This window comes from Salvia hispanica, chromosome 6 (genome assembly GCF_023119035.1).
Source record: "Salvia hispanica cultivar TCC Black 2014 chromosome 6, UniMelb_Shisp_WGS_1.0, whole genome shotgun sequence".
NCBI lineage: Eukaryota > Viridiplantae > Streptophyta > Magnoliopsida > Lamiales > Lamiaceae > Salvia > Salvia hispanica.
Genome location: NC_062970.1, coordinates 7,146,545 through 7,172,472, shown reverse-complemented (window position 1 = coordinate 7,172,472; position 25,928 = coordinate 7,146,545). Strand labels below are relative to the sequence as shown.

The window sequence follows — 25,928 nt, the reverse complement described above, 5'->3', positions numbered from 1 at the left end:
ATTCCGTTTGTTGAGAGTTTTGGTCAACTCAATGGAATTTCACATGTTGAGGAGGTACATTCTCAATTCCTTATGCTTATCCCTTGTATAAATTGTGAAAGCTTACTTATATATGGATGACTAATGTGTTTTTATTGAAATAAGTCAATTTGACCGAGTGCCTTTTTTTTGTCACGAGAAAGACATTGGAAGAGAGATTGCCCAAAGCTCAAGGCATAAGGTGCACTGAGTGAGAGCTCAGGTGTGTTAGTTATTGAGATAAGTATGTCTATGAATAACACACAATCTTGGGTATCGGCTACCTCTTGTGGCTCACACATTTGTAATAATGTGCAGTGCGCCAGTGCCTGAGAAAGTAGACCTATGCGTGGGAAATGGAGCTAAAGTTGCTGCTGAACGCTTAGGGACTTATATATTACTCCCTCCGTCCCGGCTAAGATGACACATTGCTTAGTCGGCACAGGATTTTAGGAGTTATTGGTTAAAGTGTTTAATTGGAAAGAGAAAAGGTGGATGTAAGTATTAAAGTAGAGAGATAAAGAAAGATGAATATTTTAATAAGAGTGAGAAAAAGTGATTGAGTGTATTAATTGGAGAGAAAAAGTTATCAATAAAGGAAATGTGTCATCTTAGTTGGGACAAACTAAAAGGGAAAATGTGTCATCTTAAGCAGGACGGAGGGAGTAGATCTTTTTTCGGGATACAGACCTGATTTATATAGTTGTTATTTTGTTCTTTTTATTTTTAAGAATATTATTTTCATTTCAATGTTAAATACTGAATGTTTTTCCTTCTATTTTGCAAACAACATATGCTCAACATGTTTGGAGGATGAATTGGTGTATTACAAGTTTATTTTATGTTGTGATTTGAAGTGAGATCCCCATCCCAAAACACATTCCAAAAATTTGAATAATTCATCAAGAAATTCGATTAGCAGCATGAAAATCCTCGCTTGCACGTTTCTATTTTATGTACATCAACTTTGAGCTATACCAAACAACAATTCCATTGATTTATAGCTGTTCACTTAATCCAGCTTATGAAAACATTGAATTTCTGAATTTATTCTAGCAACTTATACACTCATTTCTCACTAGTTCCCTTTACATGCTTAGTTAATCTTTTGATGAGATTGATAATTTCAACAATTAATTAAGGAAATGTGTAGTTAAACTATAAAAAAATTGTCTTCACCAAGCACGGAATTTGTCAAGAATCGGAGAATACCGAGCACATTCTGATCGTAGCTAAGCTAAGGGTACCTTAAAAATTGAAATGTAATTATTTAACTCAACTGAACATGATTTATACATATCAAATTTAGATGCACCGTCATCATTTACCATACTCGTAAGCGCTAAATTTTCTATACCAAGATAGAAAAGTTGTGATAGGAATTTGATAAATTTGCATATATACCAAGATAGAAAACTTATGATAGGAAATAAGATGAAGCTTTTGTGTAATAGTACTCTCTCCGTTTCAGATAATTTGTCTTATCGGGCACAAATTTTAAGAAATATAATGAAAAAGTAAGTTGAAAAGGTTAGTGGAATGTAGATTCTACTTTTATATATTAGTTTTATAATAAAATGTGGGTAGGAATGAGTCATCCGACCTCATATTCCACTACCCAAAAAAGATAAAAAATGAAATGGGATAAATTATGTGGGATGAACCGAAATGGATAAATAGGACAAATTATCTAGGACGGAGGAAGTATATGTTTATCGAATAACATCTAAAATGACTAAATTGACCTTTTTGAAATTACAATACTACTCCATATATGTTGGGCGATAGGCTCACCCCGTCCACAATTCACTTATTTGCATCAGTTCCCATAATTAAACACTAATTCTCAAATAAGCGTAAATTTTTATTTTTATTTAGATAAATATGCAGTTTCTAATTTAGATTTTTTTCTCAATAGTAAGGTGAGACTCATTTTCCACTAACAATATTTTAATTACCTTTTCTCTCTACCTCTTTTTACTTTATCAATTTTGCATTGAAACTCGTGGAAAATCCAAAGTACCTATTCTTCGGGGACGCAAGAAATATTATTTTAATTAATAAATAATTTTATTCTGACGAAAGTTTAACGACGTTAGGTGTGGTATTTCATGCCCAGATGAGCGATAGCCGGTAGACATATAATTGTGCTTTGAGATCTTTCAAACAGCTAGAATATTTAAAATCATAAGTTTTTCTTGATATTTCTATACCATAAACACATCTTTATAATTTTTTCTCTTTTGTTATTCGCGCCAACATTTGCTAATTTTGTTTTACTACGTATATTTGATTACATCTAGTTTAGATTTTTAATTATTCTCAAGTTTAGTTCATAAACTTAAGATTGCCAATAAACTAAAAGAATAAACCACTAGCCCAAAAATTTAAGCCCATATCAAATACTATTAAATACAATTAAATTCTTAAAAAAAGGAAAAGAAATAAAATCAGATCATAACAGCCGCCGTCGCTTTTCTTCTTCACAAATTTTTATCCTTCTTTCTCTCGACGCCTCCGGTATTTCTTTTCCTTCCTAAGTAAATTATTTCTGCAGATTAACTGTAGAGATAAAGCATATTTTGTTGATTCCTTGTTTTTTCTCAAATTGATCTCGTTATCTACCTTGACAGAAAGCACGGCTACCTCCGCCATGCGCTGTCTGCAGTACTCCGCCATACGCTGCCTTCCTCTCTGCAGAGATGTTCGATCCTCCATTTACGCTTCAGTGCCCGAAGCTCAAGTCATCCGCAGGTTCAATTTTAAAAAAAAAATAATAATACTACCTCCGTCCTACAATAGGATTCCACATTTATAACGAAATATGAGGGAAATGAGTTAGTGTAACGTGTTATGGGACGGACTAAAATGATAAAAATGAACTCTTATTGTGGGACAAAGGAAGTAATAATTTAATAATGTGACTTGTTTTTAAGTCTAACTGTGGGAAATTTGTAATGTTTGTTAGAAAGGTGGAAGCTACCCTGGACCCCCAGTTTGATAGATTACCATTGTATCGTCGATCGAACAGTCTCCCACGTATTTCCTCTTTATCTTTATCACCTCATCATCAATTGTCAATAACAAGCTTAAAATGCTTTCCATTTTTATCGTGTAGGTTTCGATTGGCCACTGGATCGTGCTTTATGCGTATACGAGATAAAACATACACCATCACTTTCCAAGCCAGACATCTACCCTAAGCCTGAGACTGAGACCATTATTTATTATGATAATCATGTTCTTTGTACATATCTCCTTAAAGAGGATGGCACCTTCTCACCTAAGTATTACACATGTCCTCCCTCTTTTCTAAACGACTATTCCTTCACTGGGGCTACTTCTAATGGTCTACTTCATTTTCATAATCGTGACTCGTCGGCTCATGCTCTTTGGAACCCAACAACGAATGAGTATAAGATCCTGCCTATCCCCGAGCCCCGTCCAAAAAATCTTGAAGAGTGGCGTTTAAGGGCATTTGGAATGTGGTGTGACCATAAATTTGAAGATATCAAAGTGATGCAAATTAATATCTTGAATTTGGCAGATCAAGTTCATTGCTTCTTTGATCAATTTAGCTTGTATTCACTCAAAACTAATTCATGGAGGTTAATATCATTATGCACTCAGTTTGACTATGACTTATTTGTCTGTGCTTGCATATCTGGGGTTGTTTATTGTAGAGCATGTGATCGAAAGAACGGCGTCATGGTTATTCGCTCGTTTGACCTCTCTACTGAAACTATGTCTACTTTACCCTCTCCTGAACTTGGTGGGAATATTTGTAAAATTTTTGAGTGTAATGGGTTGCTTAGTGTTGTTGCATTGTTTTTTGATGAAGATAGTGTACCTTGTAAATTCCAACTTTGGACAATGAGAGATGGATCATGGATAATGGAATCTGTTTTCCATACTCGTGGTGTTCGGCGGATGTTATGGCTTTCGCGGGACGGTAAGCTATTGTATTTTGTAAGCATGGCTGATGAGCTAGTGGTGTTTGATCGTAGCATTGGAAAGTTGAAGCATCTTGGTGTCAATTGTTTTTCGTATGAACCAAATATCATTCCGTTTGTTGAGAGTTTTGGTCAACTCAATGGAATTTCACATGTTGAAGAGGTACATTCTCAATTCCTTATGCTTTATCCCTTGTATAAATTGTGAAAGCTTATTTGTATATGTATGGATGACTTATGTGTTTTTATTGAAATTAGTCAACTTGACGAGTGCCTTTTTTTTGTCACGAGAAAGACATTGGAAGAGAGATTGCCCAAAGTTCAAGACATAAGGTGCACTGAATGAGAGCTCAGGTTTGTTTGTTATTAATATAAATATGTCTATGAATAATTCACAGTTGAGCATCAGCTACTTCTCTCTCTTGTGGCTCACACTCACACATTTGTAATAATGTGTATGGCCTAAGTAACATCAGGAAGGTGAGGTCGGAGGAAGTAGACGTATGCATGGTAAATGGAGCTAGAGTTGTTGTTGAACGCGTAGGGACTTATAGATTACATCTTTCTTCGTGATTTAGGCCTTATTTATGTAGTTGTTATTTTGTTGCTTTTATTTCAAAGAAATATTATTTTGCTAATAATATTTTGTTGCTTTTATTTTGTTGCTTTTACATCAACAAGATTTAGGCCTTACATCACGTTGAATATTGAGATTTGAGGGTATTCTCAAGTCAACAACCAGGCTTCGGGATTTTGCTAATGCGAGTGGTGAGCTAAAAGCATCATCCTTTGTAGTATTTCTTTCTTATGTTTAGTTCATAAGGTTTGACATCATATCATAGTTGTCTTAAAACGATTCTGAAAAATCTAATGATAATTACTGAATTGGTGTATTATAAATTTATTTTATGTTGTGATTTGCAGTGAGATCCCCAACCCCAAAACACATTTCAAAAATTTAAATAACTCATCAAGAAATTCGATTAGCAGCATGAAAATCATCACATTATTGCACGTTCCTTTCTTATGTATATCAATCAGCCTTTGAGCTAAATTTTTTGTGAAAGTCGATGAGTTACTACGCTAGTTTGATAAATTTGCATGATATAGCAGGTTACTGGTAATAAATTTATCGAAGAACAGGGGAAATGACTAAATTGACCTTCTTGAAATATAGTCCTATGTCGATACTTCATATATGTGGGGCAAGGCTCACCCCGGCAACATTTCACTAATTAATCATTTGCATCAATTTCCATAATTAAACTCTAATTCCCATATAGGCATAAATTTGTTTATTTAGATAATTATTCACATATTCCATATGTCACACTAACAAACATTAAGTCTTGATTTACACTAGCACCGCTCTATAATAGGCGGTGGCAGCTCGCACATACTTCTCAACTTATCTCTCATCATATTTCCTTCACTTTGTCCCTACAAAAAAAGAAAGAAACAAATTTGTAATATTTAGAAAATTAAATATGGATTCTCAATACAAAAGCAGCGGCAATGGAGGAATTGAGAGTGGTAGTATAACTATAAGAGATAGGGAGGTGACAATGGCTAACAAGAGAAGTATGCGTGGATGCGACGTCGTTTTGAGGTTCTTGGCCCTGGCGCTCTGCCTCGCCGCCGCCGTGATTCTCGGCGTCAGCAAGGAGACCAAGATGGTGGCGATGACTCTGGTCCCCACGCAGCCGCCGGTCACCGTTCCGGCCACCGCCAAATGGCACTATTTGTCGGCTTTTAAGTAAGTTCACAATTAATATTGAAGTTAAAAACTGTTTATGATTTCATATATCTTTCTGAAGTTGTAATAGAATTCAACTTTATCTTAGACACAATTTAAAATTTGATGATTTTATTCATGATCATGGAATATAGAAACTTATTAGTAAGTTAAAATATTACTAACATTTACTATACTTCTATAATGTCTACGCGGGCTGGTTTGATCCCAATGAGAGGGAAATATTCGTTCATATAGGAACTATATTAGAAAATGAATATAGTATTTAATAGCATTCTCATGATTTAGATTGTAGAGTTTATGTCCAAACTCCTAAGCAATATTCATTCGTAGATGCCGGAAAAGCTTCTAGTAATAGATTTAAGGGTAAATAGCCGTTTAAATCACCAAGTTTGGTCAAAATCTGGTTCATCCCACAAAGTTTAAATCCGCTAATTAAATCACGAAGTTTCATTCTTCTAGTTTATCTCATGAGTCGAATTGTAGGTGGAATCTTTGCATCTCTACATTGAAATCCATCTTGAAATCTCAATTCAACTTTAAGATCAAGCTTCTTATAATTACACTTTGGATTATACACGCATCATTTTCGTGATTTAAATCTCTATCCATGTTAACAAAGATTCCACCTAAAATTCAACTTATGGGATAAAGTAGAAAAATTGAAATTTCGTGATTTAATTAGCGGTTTTCAAACTTTGTGGGATAGACCAGATTTTGACCAAACTTGGTGATTTAAATGGCTATTTACCCTAGATTTAAAGCGTTGGTCTTATATAAAGTGTTGGCAAAATATGAATTCTTGAACCTTATTTTATTTAATTACTACAAGGAAATTAAAAGACCTTTACAACAGACTGGTAATATTAATGGAGTTGTATAGAATCTTGGATTCTTAGGTTAGTGGGTTAGATTGTAGTTAGAGCTAATTAAGGTAGTTAGTGCTAATAGCTGAATCACGGCTTAATTTCTACATAATTATTCATAAATAATTAGTTGTTACATCATTGTGTTATTTATCACTATTGAAGTCTGCATTTAATTGTGTTGGTTGTGCGGCAAATATCACACCAGTTAAATATTATTATTTGTCATTTTTAGTCGTATTTGAATGTTTGAAAAATATCAATATTACTAGAACTAAATTTAGTTTCTCAATCAACACGCCAGATGTCACAAAACCTTGTTACATGAATATCCTATAATTAAATTACATTATGTGTCATACCTTTGAAAATGAGATTTAAAAAATAAAAATCAATATAGCTTGATTGAGTAAGTATTATCCAACGTCATACTACTATATTTAGATTTCAATCATCTGTATCCGAGTACACTGACCTATATATAAACTATTTTAGTATGACATCAAAGAATGTAGCATTATTAAAGTAGATCATGAAAAATGTTGGCTTTATTTATTACTACTGATTTCCTCCTTAATTCCTTAGGGCAACATAAAATTGCAATCGACTCTTATGTTGGATTGAAAATAAAAAATGGTACATGATAATATCAACGTCAATCTTTATGTGTGTGTGAAATATTAAAGATCAATATAATATTTTTGAATCAAAATAGTGATTATAGGGTGAATTAATCTGAGTAATGCATGTTTTATGAAATTGTCTTGTTTAATTTTAGGTACTTCATGGTGGCAAATTGCATAGCATGTGGCTATGCAGCCATTTCATTAGTCCTAAGCCTAGCAAATAGAAATGGCAAAAAGGGAATCACAAAATTGATCATTTTGTTAGACCTAGTAATGGTGGTGCTCCTATTCTCTGCCATCGGAGCCGGAGGTGCCATCGGCCTCATCGCCTACCAGGGTAACTCGCGCGTGCAGTGGAACAAGGTGTGCAATGTGTTCGACAAATTCTGCCGCCGGGGGGCCGCCTCCTTTGGCCTCTCCATTGCTGCCTCGATTGCCTTCTTCTTGTTGGTGGTGCTTGCTATCCACAACCTCCACCGCAAAAACTAGACATCAGTGTTTGAAATGTTTTCCTGATAAATATGTTGCATATCTATAAGACAATAGTTAAACTTATGTTTCTTGTTTAAACATGGATGTTTTATTTTTATATGAAAGGGTGTGTGATGCTTCTTTTTGTTCTAAAGATTATTTCAAGGATTAAATATAAATAAGCCTGACTGTTACATTTTGTTTTATAAGCCCAACCCAGAAAATTATGGATCCTCTAATAAGGAAACTTTATTGTTGGGCCCAAATGTTTGCTCACTGCATATGTCATAACTTTATTTAACAAAAAAAATTCATTTCAGTAGTACTATATATCAAATCTCATTTTATATTATTTTGTCAATTTGAATAAGTTAATTATAACCTTTAAAACTATATTTAAATTTCATAATATAATAAATACTCTCTCTGATCCGCATAAGGTATCTTTTTTCGACCCGTAATATTATACTCCAATGGGACATTCTGAAAGAAAAGATAAATCACTTTATATGCGATAGAGAAAAGATATAAAAATGAAAATCAAACTTTACTAATTTTTTTCAATCAAATTTCTTTCATGTATTTTTAACCCGAGTCAAAATGAGATACTCATACTGCAGCGTACATTATTATTTTTCCTGACATAATTACTCCCCCCTAACAAATTTGTTGATTTGTAATTTTGTAGCAATTTTGTAGCATAAAAAATTAAGAGTAATAGCCAAAATTGGTTCTGAACGTATGACCATTTTATTTTTTGTCTGAAATCTTATCTTTTGGATTTTTTGTTCCTGCACATATGGAAATTTGATCATTTTGGTCATCCGTCAATAGTTCTGTTAAAAACTAACAGTCAACGGGTTTAATTCCGATTTTGACCAAATTAAACTCTTAATTCTGATTTTTAAGTCACTAATTAATCTCCTAAATATTTTAACAAATATCCATTTAAAATTAGAATTAAATCTTGGGTTTTTATTTTTTCAACATCGCATCGCGATTTCACTTCATCCGTCATCTACTTTCTTCTTCCTTCCTCTAATCTTTCATCTTCTTCCTTTCTCTACATCTCAAACCCTAGTTATGGAGCGAAATCCCAAAAACCCCAAGCATTCAAATTCTGGAATTCCATTCCCAAAATAAAAATTCCGTTTACGAAAAAACTGCCAAAACCTCAAAATTCATTAATTTTCAGAAGGGAAAAACTCTCTCCCAATTCCCTGATTCCTAAATTCTCAAAATTGGGGGAACCAAGGCAGAATTCACCCCCACCTGAGTTGAAACCGCGCCTTCAGATCCGTGATCGAAGTCATTGATTTTCCGTTTCTTTGTCTCGATCCTCGAAGGCGTGGGAACCAGAATCCGGTTCGGATTCGGAGGCCGGCTCAGGTTCCGGCTCCGACGCCGAATGCGCGGAATCCTTCTGATTGATTTTGGGGTCTCCTTGTGTTGCATGCATGGGCTGTGTGCGTCTAGACCATGAGAAGCATGCATGCAACGTATCAGTCACATGAGTGTATGCGAGGGCACCTATGTGGATTACGCATTTTAATAAGCTGTGGAGATCAATAAAGAGCACGTGTTTCATTCGAATATGCATGAGTGAGGTGGCAGATGAGCTGGCAGAGAAGGCATGTGATGCATGGGCAAACAGAGTATAAAAGGGGACCACGCCACCTTCATTTTGTGTGTGTTGTGTGATTGTTCATGTGTTTTAGATCGAGGATCTGAAGCATTGTATCACATTTTATTGCTTTCTCGTTGTTGCTTTGTTATCATTCCTATTTTCGTAATACAATTCCTCATTGATCGCGTCATTGCTTTGATTTCGCTGCATCATCTGAGTAATTGTTGTTGTGGCTGGTGAGTTCGGTTCATAATTGGGAAATCACGAGCTAAATTCGTATCAAGTGGTATTCAGAGCGTTCGATCTCCGGACGTCGGATCGGTGACGCGAAGCATGGAAATGGAAAGGAAAGTGATGGATCTAGTGGAAAAACTGGTGGGTGAGTTGCTGGAGAAGGCAACGAAGGCTCAGAATGGGAAGCTCGATCAGATTACTGATGCAATCGCGGCGATTAATTTGCAGAATCAGAAGAATAAGGTGGCGTTTGAGAGTGGGGAAGGAAGTAGCGGTGGAGGTGGCCGTGAGGGGAACGATTGGGAGCGATCCACGCGTTATGAGTTTCCGAAGTTCGACGGAGACGGATTCGAGGGATGGGTGATGCGAGCTGAGTATTTTTTTCAGGTTGCAAAGGTACCTGAGGAGGAAAGGGTAAGGGTGGCCGCGATTCACTTGGAGGGGAAGGCGATGCAGTGGCATAAAGGCTTTGAGAGCCTACATGGCGATGTAGCGTATGCCGATTGGGGAAGTTATATCACTGGGCTAGCCGCTCGCTTTGGAGCAAATGCATTTGAGGATCCGTTATCAGATCTCCGAGATCTAAAACAGAGAGGAACATTGCAAGCTTACATGGATGTCTTTGATGAGCTATACCCGAGAGCTGGTATTAGGGAGGACCAGGCCTTAAGTTTCTTCCTATCTGGACTAGTAGATGAGCTGCAGATGCCGGTGCGGATGTTTAAACCCAAGGGGTTAGCTGAAGCTTATTCATTGGCTAAGTTGCAGGAACTTACAGTTAAGGCATTAGGAGGAGGGAAGTCTAAGGTAAATAAGAGTGGATTGTCCTCAGGAAATAGCTATTACTCGAGCAGCAAGCCTTTAGCTGTGACAGCCACCAATAAACCAGTGGGGAACCTTAGTAATTGGAGTGGAAACAACAAAGATAACACTCGTTCTGGGGGGATTAGAGCTAGTGCAAATTTGACACCAAAGGAATGGGATGAAAAGAGAGCGAGGAAGGAGTGTTTCTGGTGTCCAGAGAAGTTCACACCTAATCACAAGTGTTCAATGAGGAAATCCTTTGTGATACAACTACTTCAGAGGGAGGAGCCAGTGGAGTCAGAGGAAACTGAGGAAGAGGTTGAGAATGTGGAAGAGGATGGACTGGATCTGCAATTATCTTTACATGCAGTTTGGGGGAAGGATGGTCCTCAAGTAATGAGGATTCGGGGGCTGTGCCAAAAGAAGGCCCTAAAGGTCCTCGTGGACACAGGTAGTACACACAACTTCTTGAGTTCTAAGATGGCTAGAAGGATTAGTTGTGATCTGGTACAAGTAGACTCAAAAGCAGTGGAGGTAGCGAATGGTAAGATACTGCAATGTAAGCAGAAGTGCAACAATTTTGAGTGGGAGATGCAGGGCTCTGTTTTCCAAACCGAGGTCTATATCATCAATCTGGAAACGTATGATCTCATCTTGGGAGGGGAATGGCTATCAACCTTAGGAGAAATAAGGTGGAACTTTAACAAACTGAGCATGGAATTTGAACTAGATGGAAGTGAGGTTAAGCTGCAAGGGGAATTGTGGTCTCCCAAGACTGAACAACTTCATTGCTTGCATGTCCTTAATCAGCAAGAGAATGATGAGAATGAAAGGAAAATAAGCCAGTTGATGCCAGCTGTGGAAACTGAGTAGGGGAGTTGTTGTGAGATCAGTATAGAGGAGGTATGGCCTGGGCTTAAGGAGATTCTGGATGGAAATGCTGACTTATTTTTGGAGCCAAAGACATTACCACCTCAGAGGGATCAAGATCATAAGATTATTTTGAAAGATGGTACTGAGGCAGTGAATATTAGACCTTACAAGTATGCATCACAACAAAAAGATGCTATTGAGGTTATGATTGCTGAGATGCTGGAATCTGGAGTGATTCGAAATAGTGAGAGCCCCTTTGCTAGTCCTGTGGTGTTGGTAAAGAAGAAGGATCTCTCTTGGAGGATGTGTGTGGACTACAGAGCTTTAAATGCTATCACTGTGAAGGATAAATATCCCATACCTGTCATAGAGGAGCTGCTGGATGAACTGGGCTCAGCTTCTTGGTTTTCAAAAATAGATCTGAGGTCGGGATATTGGCAGGTACGCATGAGGCCTGAGGATGTATATAAAACTGCTTTTAAAACACATGCAGGCCATTATGAATTTTTAGTGATGCCCTTTGGTTTAACAAATGCTCCTGCTACATTTCAAAACCTTATGAATACAGTCTTTAGGGAGCATCTCAGGAAATTTGTATTAGTTTTCTTGATGATATCTTGGTGTATAGCTGCAACAAAGAAGAGCATGAGCTCCATTTGTCTATTGTTATGGGTTTGATGAAGAAGCACAGCTTGCTAGCTAAAAGATCCAAGTGCACCTTTGGGTGTAGGAAGGTTGAATACTTAGGCCATGTAATTTCTGAAGAAGGGGTGGCCACTGATGAAGGGAAGATTGAAGTGGTAAGGAATTGGCCTCCGCCAAAAACCATTAAACATGTCAGAAGCTTTTTAGGCTTAACTGGCTACTACAGGAGGTTTGTTTCTCATTATGGAACTATTGCTAAACCTTTGGTAGAAGTAATTAAAGGGTCAGTGTTCAGATGGTCCAATGAAGCACAGATGGCCTTTGAGAAGTTGAAATCTGCTATGACTTCAGCTCCTGTTCTAGCCTTACCAGATTTTTCTAAGGAATTCATAGTTGAAACTGATGCATCGGGGGTAGGAATTGGGGCCGTTTTGATGCAGGAGAAACACCCCATAGCCTATATCAGTAAGGCTCTATCTCCTAGATATCAATCTTTGTCAGTATATGCTGGCTATTTTGATGGCAGTAAGGAAATGGTATCATTATCTTCAGTGCAAGAAGTTCGTCATCCTAACTGATCACCAGAGCTTAAAGTACTTACTAGAGCAGAAGCTCACCACTCCTACTCAACAAGCATGGATGGCTAAATTGATGCACTTTGACTATGAAATCAGGTACAAGAAGGGGGTTGAAAACTCAGCTGCTGATGCCTTATCTCGAGTTCCTGAGATTATGACTTATGCTCTCACATCTTACATTATTCCTCTGGAGTTAATTGCTCAAATTAAAGCCTCATGGAAGGCTGATTCTCAGGTGCAGCAACTGATCTCTGATATTAAGAAGGATGCCACTACACACTCATTTTTTAGCTGGAACAATGAGGAGTTGAGGAGGTATGGGAGACTAGTAGTGGGGAATGATGTACCATTGAAGGCTAAGATCTTGTCTATTTTTCATGAGTCTGCATTGGCTGGACACTCAGGCACTCTGGCTACTTACAAGAGGGTCTCTGCTCTCCTCTATTGGCCTAAAATGGTGAAGGATGTGAGGGAGTTTGTGCGAATGTGTGTCACTTGCCAGAGGTATAAGCCGGGAAACACTTCACTTGTAGGTTTATTACAGCCCCTTCCAACACCTACATCTATATTTACTGACCTCACTATGGATTTCATTGAGGCACTACCCATATCACAAGGGAATGACACTATATTGGTGGTGGTGGACAGATTGAGTAAGTATGTTCACTTTATGGCATTATCACACCCCTTTACAGCTAAGAAGGTGGCTGAGGTTTTCTTGGATTCGGTCTTCAAACTACATGGAATGCCTATAAAGATTGTAAGTGACAGAGGAGCTATATTTGTGGGGGCTTTCTGGAAAGAGTTCTTTGCTCTGCTGGGGGTTGATCTGCTTTACTCTACTGCCTATCATCCTGAGACAGATGGACAATCAGAGGTGGTGAATAGGTGTCTCCAATGTTACTTAAGATGCACGATTGGAGAGAAACCACACTCGTGGGTACATTGGCTGGGTTTGGCAGAATATTGGTATAATACCTCATACCACTCAAGTATTAAAATGACTCCTTTTGAGGTTTTATATGGATTTGCCCCTCCTTTGCACATTCCCTATCTTCCGGGTGATGCTAGTGTAGAGGCTGTGGATATGGCTTTGCGTGATAGAGAGGGTATGATCGAGATACTTAAGAGGAACGTGCATAAGGCAGCTACAAGGATGAAGCTGCAAGCTGACAAGAAAAGAATGGACAAGGATTATGTCATTGGGGACTGGGTTTGGTTGAAACTACAAGAGTATAGACAGAAATCCATACGAGGGAAGCATCAGAAGTTTGAGCCTAAGTATTTTGGGCCTTATCAAGTTGTGGATAAAATAGGAAAGGTGGCCTATAAGCTCAATCTATCATCCTCTGCTGCTATACATGATGTGTTCCATGTTTCACTGTTGAAACCGGCAGCAGCTCCTATCGGGCCTATAATTGATCTTCCTCCACCCTCCTACATTAATGATGCTATACCGCAAGCTATCCTTGAGAGGAAGATGGTGAAGAGACATAAGCAGGCAGCCACGAAATGGCTGATTCATTGGAATGGGCAGTCACCGGCCGATGCATCTTGGGAATTTGCCGATGTTGTCAGAGAAAGATTCACATGGTTCCTTGAGGACAAGGAACCTTAAGGGGGGAGATTTGTTGCATGCATGGGCTGTGTGCGTCTAGACCATGAGAAGCATGCATGCAACGTATCAGTCACATGAGTGTATGCGATGTGGAGATCAATTCCTCATTGATCTCGTCATTGCTTTGATTTCGCTGCATCATCTGAGTAATTGTTGTTGTGGCTGGTGAGTTCGGTTCATAATTGGGAAATCACGAGCTAAATTCGTATCACCTTGTCGTCGGATTTGGGGAGGCGGACGACGAGCTTGACCTCTTTCTCCGTGCGCTCATCGTCATCGTCGTTGTGTCTAGGACTAGGTTTGGCCGTCGTCTGCCTTGGATTCGCCGTCGCCGATCGGAGGAGGGTTCCGTCGAAGTGAGTGAATCGTTGAGAAAGAGAGACGTTTTAGTGTGGGTGTTGAGAGAATTCCTCATGAGTGATTGAGAGAGAAATCGATGGGTTTATTTCATTTTAACTTTTTATATTATTTATTTAATTTTAATTTTAAATGGATATTTGTTAAAATAATTTGGAGATTAATTAGTGATTTAAAAATCAGAACAAAGAGTTTATTTGGTCTAAATCGAGATTAAACCCGTTGATCGTTAGTTTTTAATGGAACTATTGACAGGAGGACCAAAATGATCTAATTTTCATATATGCAGGAAAAAAATCCAAAAAATAAAATTTAGAACTAAAAAGGTAAAATGACCATATGTTGAGGACCAATTTTGACCAATACTCAAAAATTAATTTATCCAATTTAAATTCGGGACCTATTGAGATTTGCATTCTCATAAATGTTCAAAACAAACATCGGAGTAATTAAAATAAAAGAAGTCAACCTCAGCTATTGATTTAAAAATAGCTTCATCTCAACCGTCTGTATGTAGGATCTACGGTGTATATCAATTGAAGCTGAATTCTTCATGCACATCAATCGCTTTCGCTTCTGTCTCTCTCATTCTCACACTCTCATATTAACATACAGCATGATTGCAGAAGAGATCCTAACTGCTTTCTTGGTGGAAAAGACTTTCCCCATTCGAAAATCTTCTCTCTCACATGCACAAGTAAAGAAAGAAAACCCCAACACGCGCCAAAAGAAAAATCGATTGATCAAATGAGCCAAGGGGAAAACGCAGAATCGGCGAACTGCAAACTCAAAGAAGAGGAGCTCAGAGATTTGTTTCTCCAAATTATGGAGGGATACAATGATTCTGCAATCCCACCATTATCATATTTCTCCACTCCCCAAATCCCCAATAATGAACACAACATCCAGAATTCGAGAAAGATGCAGAAAATTGAATCCGATAAAAATCTGAGTGAGCGCAAGAGAAGGGACCAATTGACTCAGAATTTTTCTCTTCTTCAATCAATGGTGCCTTCCCTTCTCACAGCACGTAAGGTAATCTCTCTCTCTCTCTCTGTGATCGAATTTTGTTGAATTGATAGCTGTTATTGTTGCTGGGAACAAGTTTCATTAATGCTAATTAGATGTAAGGGTTGAATTGTGCTTTGTGATATTGTTTGGGGCTAAATAAACTGAATCAGCGTGATTATGTGATTGTATTCAGTTTTAGAAGATTATTGCCTGATTGAATTTGAATTTCTATTTGATCGATTGATTGTGTGTGTTTGTGTGTGAATATATTCATGATTCGAGCATTACAAGTTGTTGGAGTTTCACACGAATTTTGCCACTGGATTGTCTCAATGAGAGATTATGTTTCTAATTTGTGTGAAATAGAAGAATTTGACCATATTCACATTGTGAAACTGTTCAAAACACTGATCTCTCAATCTAGATTTGAACCATGTGAAATGTTACAGCCCAGCAAACTAAGGATACTGGACAATACAGTAAACTATATCAAATTCCTTCAAGAAGAGGCAGAGAGGTTGGAAGGTCTGAAGAAATTTCAGAGCAAACTGCGCAGGGTGGAAAGGCCTAGTCACTCAAAATGCACAGATCACAACTCTGTCAATGTTACCATCTCTGACTCTGCGGTGTTTCTCGCCATTCAACTGCCCTCTAGGCAGGGCTCAGTGCTCAACATACTGAGGATTCTACAGAGGCATGAAGCTGAAGTTATGGAGGCACGGATTAATGTTAGTGACGAGAAGGTGATGACATTCACAGCCACGGTGAAGCTTGGAGGTCATGGAGGCAGCTCTATTGATAAGATGAGACAAGATATACTATCTTCATTACATTTACTGAACAGAAGTTGATTTAGAAATTTTGGATTCTAATCCATATGTGATAGATTATAAAGTTTCTTGACTAGAATTGAGTTTATAAGTATATGCAAAGATATGATTAGAATGATTCATTGCTGTAGTTATTGATTGCATCTGCTTGTGCTCAGAGACCTCTCATTTTGATGACATTTTGATAGTTTTATTCCTTGCATTTGTTTGATGACATTTTTTATATGGAGCTCATTTTATATGTTTGTTTGAGAAGGAATTACTACTTCTTGTCCCATTGTTATTTACCACATTGGCAAATTCTTTGGTGCTTAAATTCTCATTCTCTTCCCTTGTCACCTTTGATTGATCCATATATGGAAACCCAAGTTGTAGAATGAGTATTCTCATGTTCCCATGGTTGGCTCATGTCCATATATTTCCATTTCTAGAGCTAGACAATGCCATTTTCGCACAGAAAGACTTGCACGTATACTTGTGTTAAAAAAGGTATGGATCGTGAAGTGCATATGGATCATCAGGTTTTCATTGGGGTAAACAGTAAGCCAAGACGAGAGAGTGCTTCCTCGAGAGGCAGGGGAGGACTAGTTGTGACAGGATGAGCACCACAGGCTGATATATAAATACATACTAATATAAAATGGATGTTTTGGAAAAAATTACACGAATGCTATTGCAATACTTTTGAATAGATTAGATTACAAATTGAAATAATTGAATACAGATAATAAATATAGAGAAGTGATGAAGTTGTTTTGCTCTTGTCAAAATTGGGGAAGTTAATGGTTTTGAACAAGTAAGATGAAACATCATTGTCGAGCAACTTAAAAACTACATAAGCTGTAAAGGTAAACAAGCCAATAAAACTTTGTATACATCAATCCAAAGTCACTGAGCTCGATACATTTTTTCCCCATATTAATAGGAAGAGCAACACAATAGTGTACATCAATCACCACACGTATAAAAATTACAGCAAACGACAACATCAATCATATTGCACCAGCTTGTCCGGTGCATCAGAGCAAAATAATGGAGTTTTAAAACTGTTTTACTGAGGAAGAACGGGAGGAGCAATTGTTCTAGTATTATACGATTCACAGTGGCTGCATTTCTGGCCGATTATGTGGAAGTAAACTTCAGTCGTGTCATTGCAGTCATTGCACAAAATCCATACCTTCTTGTATCTGTATTCCTCGGGCATCATGGTCGCTTCAATCTGCAAAAAAAGCAGTGTCTTCTCGAGTTAATAACCGTTTTCAACCTGCAAAACTGTTGATTTCGTATATTTAGGGAGACTTACTTCCTCGTCTATTCTCTTCCACGCCATAGACATGTCCATGATTGACTTGGAACATATAGGGCAGCAGAACCTGCCAGCCACGTGCGAGTAGATATTTTATCCATAAAACAAGCAGAGACGCGGTAGTGATTATGAGACGAGACAGTTTATTACCTGTCACGCTTTATCAGCTCATCGTAACATTCAGAATGCATGGTGTGTCCACATTTCATGACCGTCACATCTTTGAGGGAGTCAAATAGATACTGTAGAATGCAAGAATCACAGATTTCGCAGCATTTATAAGTATATATAAAAAGTGTTGTGATTCTCAGAAGTTTGAACAAAGAAAGAAAAACCTCATAGCATATAGGGCAGTGATGCCTCATGGAATCCTCCACGCAGAGGTGGTTGTTGCGTAAACTAATTGAATAGCAAGAGCCTGCATGGTTAGCAAGAACGGAGACGAGGAGATAAGTCATCTATTTAGTTGAAGATAAACAACAAAGCGTCCGAAAACAAGGGGAGAAAACCATTCATGGAATGTGTTTTCAAACAACATATATAGCCAGTAACAAGTCCCATACCACACTTCTTGCAGTGAAAAAAGTTCTCTCGACCTCCAATCCTGCAGACGACCACGAGCATAAATCAGCTCTAACGTACTTTTGAATTTGGTTTAAACAAGTTTGAATACACATGTTCATTTTCACAAACCTGCAGATCCCACAATCATCACAGTGAAATTGTTTTTTCTCAATCTGCATCAAGCAAGAAAGAGCTAGAGTTTAAAAGCCTTCTGTCATAGCACATAGAAAAGAGGGATATTGAAGATCACATTACATCATCATCGTAGAATTTGCATATTTCGCAAAAATACTCTCCCATATTGACGCCACAATTCACACAAACATGTGCAACCTGGATAAGATGAAGACAAAGACGATTAATATACAGACTGTAGGAAAGAATTGGCTACGACTCAGGTTAGAGGAAGTACAGGCTGCTCCGTGTCGCAAACAGAACAAATAACCTACAATCGGACCAATAATATCATCAATTTCAATAAGAAATCAAGCAAAAAAAGAATGGCAGAAACAAATAACTCAAGTGTAGAAGCAAGAAGAATACATTTCTGCAAAGGACATACTTGTTTCACATCGCTCCGGACTAGATCATGACGATCATAAATCTTGCGCTGCATACTCTGTTGATTCAACAAGAATCAAGCAACAAAATTCCCATATTAAATTGGGCTTTGGTAGATAAGAGATGCTAGGGATACTATGGTTTACAGTAGATCACATCATTGAATAATCCGTACCATGGCTTCATTGTGGCAATGACGGCAATCATAGACTTCGTTGCAGCATGGAGCTCGAATCTTGCATCTTCTTCTATAATGCTTGCATCTATATAAATCCAATGACTACAAAATCAGTAACTGGGATTTCTATGATATCAAAACCCTCAATAGCAAACAAATCACTAATTTATCCTGACAGTGCATATAGAATTTTATTGCCTCAAAACAAAAGGAAAAACCTAAAACACACAACAACCATCTCCAAACTTATCCTAACAATATGAATACCTAAACGGCTAAACCAGACCATAATTGAATCCATCTTAACTGAATTTGAACAGCCATTTCACATGAATGATTTGGATCTATACTAATTAAACTATTTCTAAAAACTTCAAAAACAGAATTACACTCAATACACATACAAATACATGGTGATGCGTGTGCTGCACTTATTCCCCAAATCAGAAAGAATCCATTGAAAGATTCCATTTTAAACTATCAGACTTTCTATTTCTGGACAAGATCAAGTAAGAATCTTAAAACAGTGGAGATTGGCACCAAACACAAGGAACATCAACAAGATTCTACACAAATTGATTATATCCCTAAATTTATGCAGAAAAATGTAATCTTTTCTATGTGCCTTGATTAACACAATCAATACTTATGTCCTCAAACAAAGCTATAAAGATCTACAAATCATAACATCAATGTCAATCTAAAACATCACTACAACACTGCAGTAACAAGATCAAAGATGCATAAGCAAATGGACATCTGATGAGAGAGAAATAGAGAGAGTACCCATAACCCATCTTGCCAAAGGTGAGGCGATCATTGGGGCTGCCTTCCATTAGCATTTCCAAGTGAAAGTGGGATGCAAGAAGAAGATGGGGGGCGACCTCAAAAACTCCAATAAAATCAAGTTAAGAGAGGGCCATGGAGTCAAATGGACAGGGACAGATTATATATACGTGAGCATTAATGGCAAAACAAACATCTTATTATAATATTCTTAACTTGCCAAATCTGGAAGCACCTTCAACCATTTATAACAATAATTTTGGGGAAGAGGATAAGGTAGCGTGAAAGTGACTGAGGAGTGGGGTGGCCGGATGGGGCCCAGCACCGCTCAATCTACCCAATCACAGCTCAAAGCAATCTCTTCCCGAATTTAAAGTAACTGCTTCTTGACGACAGTTAAAATCCTTTGAGATGCTCAATTTTGGCCATGTGAATTCAGGACCTCTCATTGGCTCGGATCTTCAATTTCAATTGAGTATGAAATAATTGATTAATTCCTTGATCCTTTTGATAAGTGCAATTAAAATCAATCAGTGAAAATTAAGTACTAGTATGATTTTCAAATTGTAATTTTTACATTACTCAGACCATTCTTAACATAACTGGATGAAGATGAAGTTATCATAGTTCAGAATCCAATTCCGAAATCTTCCAATCTGCAATTACACCCCAAACAAAAATTTCAAGTTTTCCATCTTTATGGGTTCATTTAAATTTCCAATTAACCAAACTCAGAAACACGTGCATTCTTCGAAGACTTAATTTCATATATTTATTTATGGCTGTAATTATCTTCGACATGTTGTCTTTAAAACCGAGTGAAATGGGAGCTTTTTTTATCGTTATTTAAAGAGAAATGTAAATTAAAAGAAAATCGAATTTGATATTCATATTTCTCTAGGTGCACTCATGCGTGTACTCTTGGAGGCGATGACGCCACAGTTTTTCTCAAATTTCGAGCATTTTATTTATTGGATAATATATTTATGACATGGATTCATTGCTTTCTGAAATCATGACGTGGATTTAATAAATGTTTTGACTATTGTTCATATTATTGCTAAAAATAATAATCTTATGCATAACAGTATTACGCATTTTTCGTTCTCAAACGACTCAATACATGCATGACGCCATCTAAATATCTAATATGCTCCGCACTTTCATTTAGTACTACTATAAAATATCCAACTTATAGCACTAGTTTATTATGCACATTTATAGTCCACATAATAATTAATTAACTCACACAATGTCAAATTATTTCAAATCGTTCAATTAAAATAAAACAAAATTTAAAGAAAAGATGAAAGATACTTATTTTCATGAAATAAAACCGTTTTAAGCATCACTAAAAGATGCTATGTAGTACAAATATGAAATAATTATAAAAAATTAGAATTTTATAATTTATATTTTGTTTTGATACGATGGGCCAGTATTTGAATAAACTTTGTGATTTAAATGAGTATTATATCCATATATTATGACTGTACTTTGTACAATATAAACCTTGTCTTTTGTAAAATGGAGTAAAATTATAATGGCCCATTCAAGGATGATGAAACATCTGTTGCATTTGCATATATAGTCAATTAGCTTATTCCTTTCTTTATTGAAGTCGATCATGAAAGTGAGAAAGGAGTTTTCATCACGTATGGGCACCAATCTATTTATAGAATAAGCATTAATGAATATGAGACTTTTTAATGATATACATCATGTTTTTATTACACTTTATTCATATCGGTCTATACATATTTAATAGCCGCCAATAAATGAATCCAGAGTTCATGTTTCATGAATGCAATTACTTGTCAAAATAAATTGCTCATACATAATGTAGATACGATTGGGAATCAACAGCAGCCCATTAATTAAGTAGGTATACATGAGGCCATTATTAGCCCACAAATTGGGCCCAAAATATAGGCAATAAGTGGATAATTTGCTTGATTCAAAAAATATTACTCCACTTGTTGATGACATACATTTTAAAGCTCGACAGATATATTTGGACAAGTTTGATTAGAAAGTTTTCCACTTAGTTGATCAATTCAGTTCATTACAACCAATTATTTGTGAAAAAAATTTGCAAATGCATATGCTCGAAAATATAACAGGAGTAGTACAATATGATTAGTTCTATTTGAAAGATTATATTTTATGACTGTATTTAGTTTATGAGATTGGGTCTCACATCTTAATCCTATATGAATAATCTAAGTAATATGTTATAATCACCTAACTAAAATAGTCTCATAATTTAATTTTAGATTAATTATCGTATGATAATTAGTAATAACAATCTAACGATACTTATAAAGTACTTTTTGACGAGACTATAATACTATCTCATCTTTAACATAAATACACCATTAATGCAGTAGATAGTTATTTAATTTTTACTTTTTTCAACGCATGAAGTATCAAATAATCGGCTATGTTCGGTAATCATTAATTATAAAACAGAAAATTGCTAACTAACAAATTTAATTCGAAAAGATAGAAAAACGCCAAAATGGTAGTATCAAATTGTGAATATAAACCAAACAATGAAAAAGACGAAAATTTCAATTTTCTTCCATCTGGAAAATTAAGAAAATTTGTTATTGGAAAAATCAATCCAGACAAATCCTAAATAACTCTTAAAATATCACGAAGAAGTTGTAAACTACGAAAATAATTTATAGGTTTTCAATTCAGCATAGAAATTGATTTGGTTTATTGGGAAAAAGGTCTAAACATGGGTATCATCCACTTCATGAATTGTCACACAGCCTGCAAATCAATTAATTATTTACATTTTTCTATATTGAAAATTGTTTAATTAATTCGCAGCGCAAAGGTATATTCTTCGTTTGTATCCTATCCTGTTGTCTTGTGCTTCATGGGCCTGCAGAATTTAAAGACAAAATATACAAGAAATGTAAAAAATGTAAATAAATATAATTTTCTAAATGCACGTCAATAATTAGACATGCTAGATAAAATAGCAATAGTATGGGCAATACCATCCAAATGCATTGCACCAAAATGACAAACAAAATTCCCAACATTCGAAAACCCCAATTTCCATGGAGTCACTTTCTCTTTCCCCTTCCCCAAAAATATAATTTTGGTCTATCCAAAAAATATCCAAACATTCAGTATATAGATATAGTAACAATTCAGAGTATCTCACACCAAAATTAAACGTCTCAAAACTCTCATTTCGAGAAGTTCTATATTCAGTTTTCCCATCTCATGGGGTAACAACATTAAATTTTTAATCATTGAAAAAATTTCCCCTTAAATAACTCTTTAGCTTCATTTAAATACAAATTAAACATCAACTATAATAGTATATAGACCGAAACTTATATCAAATCTAACTAATCGATACCACACCAAACAAACAAGACATACATGTATATAAAAAAACAAAAGCATGTGCACTGAGATCGAAAGCAGGCTAAGATCTTCTCAATTATTTACTCGTATTTATTGAAATTTCAACATCGCTGAATTACAAAATGAATTGTATTATAGATTATATCTAACCACAGGAGAGAGTTCGATTTTCATTTAATACAGTAAAACGACTACTATAGAGAATAGAGCTTGTATATACATAAATTTCCACCAAATAAATCTCCACAAAGCTAATAATTTGTCCGTCATAGATGGACACCCGTGAATAAAATACTCCTTACTTCTCATATTACTTGAGACATTTTCAGAATTTAGAAAAATTGTATTTAAAGTACTCCTATTAAACTAAACTGAAACAAATAAGAAAATAAAAAGATAAAAAGGAGAGTAAATAAGTAAATTAAAGTAAGTGAGATTAAATGAGTTAAAGAAAAATAAAATCAAATAGTCGAGATATATAACCAAATAGAAAATTATAAACAGATCATTATTTACAACTTCTTAAATAGGATATGTATAAAGTCATCATATTGGTAAAATAGATTGCTGTCACATCACTCTCCTCGATAGTTGGATCATTATTTTCTCAGTATTGCAATAAAAAATTGTGAAGAATTGTTGCTTCCAATTCTTCGTTATATAATTGATCTAAAAATGAACGGATGCATAATTTTTGTTTAATACACATAGAAGAAATATTAATACAAAAAATAATAAAAATAAAATTACATTTAATTATCTGCCATTTTCAACCCTTTCTTCCCGACTATGTAATCTCTTCTCAACCCACTTTTTCAACATTGTCGTAGCAGCGGGAGCCAAAGAATTATGATGGCAATTTTAACCGATTTTTATAGTTAAAAATGAATGAAAAACAACATTAGTCTCTTGTTATTCTTGAGTGTATCCATCCATAGATCTACTTGTACACAATGTACATGCCCCATAAATCATTCTTTTACATTGACAAAAGACAATGGATGAGACCATTCAAACTTCCAATGAAAATAATTATGCGAATATATATTCTTTGAATAGCAATTAAAATCTGTAGTTTAATTTATTTATAATCAATAACTAATGTATAAATGAATTATAAAACTCTGAAAATTTGTATAAATGTTATAACCCCTATAAGTTCATTATAAAATACATCCTTTTAAATTAATAAAATTATATGGCCCCAACAATATTAATTTATAAAAGGTTTATCGTATATATAATACTAAATCTATTTTTTTTCTATTTTTTAGCAGTAATTTTTTGGTAAAATGGTTGTCCACTCAATTCCTCATGAAGAAATTAGAGCCTTCAAAATAGGAACGGCAAAACCGGTGACTTGACCCATTTAAACCAGAACAAAATTGTAAGAAGAAAAAGAAACTCACAAGAGAGAAATCAGAGGGAAAAAAATTCACCATTTTCCTCTCCTTTCTCTTTCTTTCCATATTTCAAGAATCCATTTTTCATAAACACACACACAAAATGGGTTGCGGAGAATCAAAGCATGCTGTTGCAACACAAAACACCATCACCAAGAGCAAGAGCAAGAGCAAGAGCAAGAGCAGGAGCATCAGAAAACAAGGGGCTGAAATCCCCAAAAATGATGTAAATGTGACTGCAAATGCTGATAAGGATTCAGAAACTTTGAAGAAAAATGAAAACCAAGCTGTTGAGATTCCCAAGAATATAGAATCCGAGGCTGTTAAGGCCAAGGATGATGAAGAAGAAGAAGTCAAGGTAGAGAAGAACAAGGAGATTGAAGTGGCTGCTGCTGTTTCTAAGGTTGTGGAGAAGGAGGAGGAGAAGAAAGAAAAGATCATCAAGAATGAGGAATTGAAGGAAGACAAAAAAGAGGAGGTTAAGCCTGAAGTGGTGGAGCAAGAAATCCCTGCAGCCATTGAGGTTGTGCAAGAGATCAAGAATGTGGAATTGAAGGAAGAGAAGAAAGATGAGGTCAAGGCTGATCAAGAAGAGGTGGTTTCCCAGCAAGTAGAAGATGCTCCTTCTTCTTCTAGTGCTAATGAGAAGATCCCCCAAGGCGAAAACGTCGTCGTTGAGGGAGAAAGCAATGTTGCAATTGCAGAGGAAGAAGACAAGACAGGAAAAGGTTTGTGTATCAGAATTACTTAAATAAGGTGGTTTTTGATCATTAATGATTCAAATTTATGTTATTGTGTGGTTTGCAGAAGAGTTGGCTCAAGAAATAAAGCCTTCTGCAGAAGAGAAGAAACCTGCTGATCAAAGTGTATGACTCTATTTTGGATATTGTTTACTCAGAATTTGGGGTTGGATTTGAATATTATTGTTTACGACAATGGATGTTCGTTGTGAATGATATTGCAGGAGGGTGACGTTGTAGTAGCAGCAGCAGCAGCAGCAGCTGATGTCAAGGGAAACTGAGGAAGAAATTCATATGAGATTGGCATTCTTCAATCCTTCTCTGTTTGTCAACATCTCTAGACTTGTATTTATGTACTTTGATTACTCATAATGGTGAATTTGTCACACACCCAATATCAAAATTTCAGACTATTATCTCTTGGTGAGGAGAAAATCTCAATTGCTTTGATGTATTAATGGAAATTTCCTGTGGTTTCTTGATGCTTTTATGTTGGGATGAGCAATTAACATAGCTCGAATATATTTCATCGAGTCATGTAACGTGTAATGAGCAGCCTAACTCTAGCAGAATCTATAAGTTAGATAAATCAGCTCAAACCAAAATATACTTGGATCATGCAACACAAATTATATTTACTTATATATGCACTGCCAATTGTTATCCACAGAAGAGATTTGTAATGTTACATGTTTACAAGATATATGTAAAGTTTCATCTCATTTAAATT

General features: G+C 36.0%; 5 protein-coding genes across 6 annotated transcripts; 4 read left to right on the top strand and 1 right to left on the bottom strand.

The window, feature by feature from the left end:
• The first annotated feature begins 2,720 nt into the window (after positions 1 to 2,720).
• LOC125194581 lies at positions 2,721 to 4,179 on the top strand. The gene is made up of 2 exons (XM_048092840.1): positions 2,721 to 2,772; positions 3,137 to 4,179. Exons 1-2 carry the CDS (start codon positions 2,721 to 2,723, stop codon positions 4,177 to 4,179), a joined length of 1,095 nt encoding a protein of 364 aa, XP_047948797.1.
• A 1,170-nt stretch (positions 4,180 to 5,349) lies between these two features.
• LOC125196439 (CASP-like protein 1E2) lies at positions 5,350 to 7,844 on the top strand. The gene is made up of 2 exons (XM_048094955.1): positions 5,350 to 5,727; positions 7,372 to 7,844. The coding sequence occupies exons 1-2, from the start codon at positions 5,459 to 5,461 to the stop codon at positions 7,706 to 7,708; spliced, it is 606 nt and encodes a 201-aa protein (XP_047950912.1). The 5' UTR covers positions 5,350 to 5,458; the 3' UTR covers positions 7,709 to 7,844.
• Positions 7,845 to 15,082: 7,238 nt separating this feature from the next.
• Positions 15,083 to 16,436, top strand: LOC125191896 (transcription factor TT8-like). The gene is made up of 2 exons (XM_048089321.1): positions 15,083 to 15,461; positions 15,887 to 16,436. Exons 1-2 carry the CDS (start codon positions 15,174 to 15,176, stop codon positions 16,286 to 16,288), a joined length of 690 nt encoding a protein of 229 aa, XP_047945278.1. The 5' UTR covers positions 15,083 to 15,173; the 3' UTR covers positions 16,289 to 16,436.
• A 680-nt stretch (positions 16,437 to 17,116) lies between these two features.
• On the bottom strand, positions 17,117 to 19,846 carry LOC125192597 (E3 ubiquitin-protein ligase MIEL1). Of its 2 annotated transcripts, none has more exons than XM_048090221.1 (11): positions 19,663 to 19,846; positions 18,874 to 18,961; positions 18,700 to 18,756; positions 18,550 to 18,582; positions 18,393 to 18,470; positions 18,274 to 18,310; positions 18,137 to 18,184; positions 17,909 to 17,991; positions 17,724 to 17,815; positions 17,571 to 17,640; positions 17,117 to 17,486 (listed from the first exon to the last, which is right to left on the bottom strand). In XM_048090221.1, the coding sequence occupies exons 1-11, from the start codon at positions 19,716 to 19,718 to the stop codon at positions 17,319 to 17,321; spliced, it is 810 nt and encodes a 269-aa protein (XP_047946178.1). In that variant the 5' UTR covers positions 19,719 to 19,846; the 3' UTR covers positions 17,117 to 17,318. The 2 variants fall into 2 exon arrangements, with proteins under 2 accessions (XP_047946178.1, XP_047946177.1); XM_048090220.1 differs by having other exon boundaries at positions 18,137 to 18,177; positions 18,267 to 18,310; positions 19,663 to 19,844.
• A 4,596-nt stretch (positions 19,847 to 24,442) lies between these two features.
• Positions 24,443 to 25,680, top strand: LOC125197254 (UPF0329 protein ECU05_1680/ECU11_0050-like). Its single transcript, XM_048095977.1, has 3 exons — positions 24,443 to 25,186; positions 25,266 to 25,324; positions 25,423 to 25,680. The coding sequence occupies exons 1-3, from the start codon at positions 24,562 to 24,564 to the stop codon at positions 25,477 to 25,479; spliced, it is 741 nt and encodes a 246-aa protein (XP_047951934.1). The 5' UTR covers positions 24,443 to 24,561; the 3' UTR covers positions 25,480 to 25,680.
• The last annotated feature ends 248 nt before the right edge of the window (positions 25,681 to 25,928 follow it).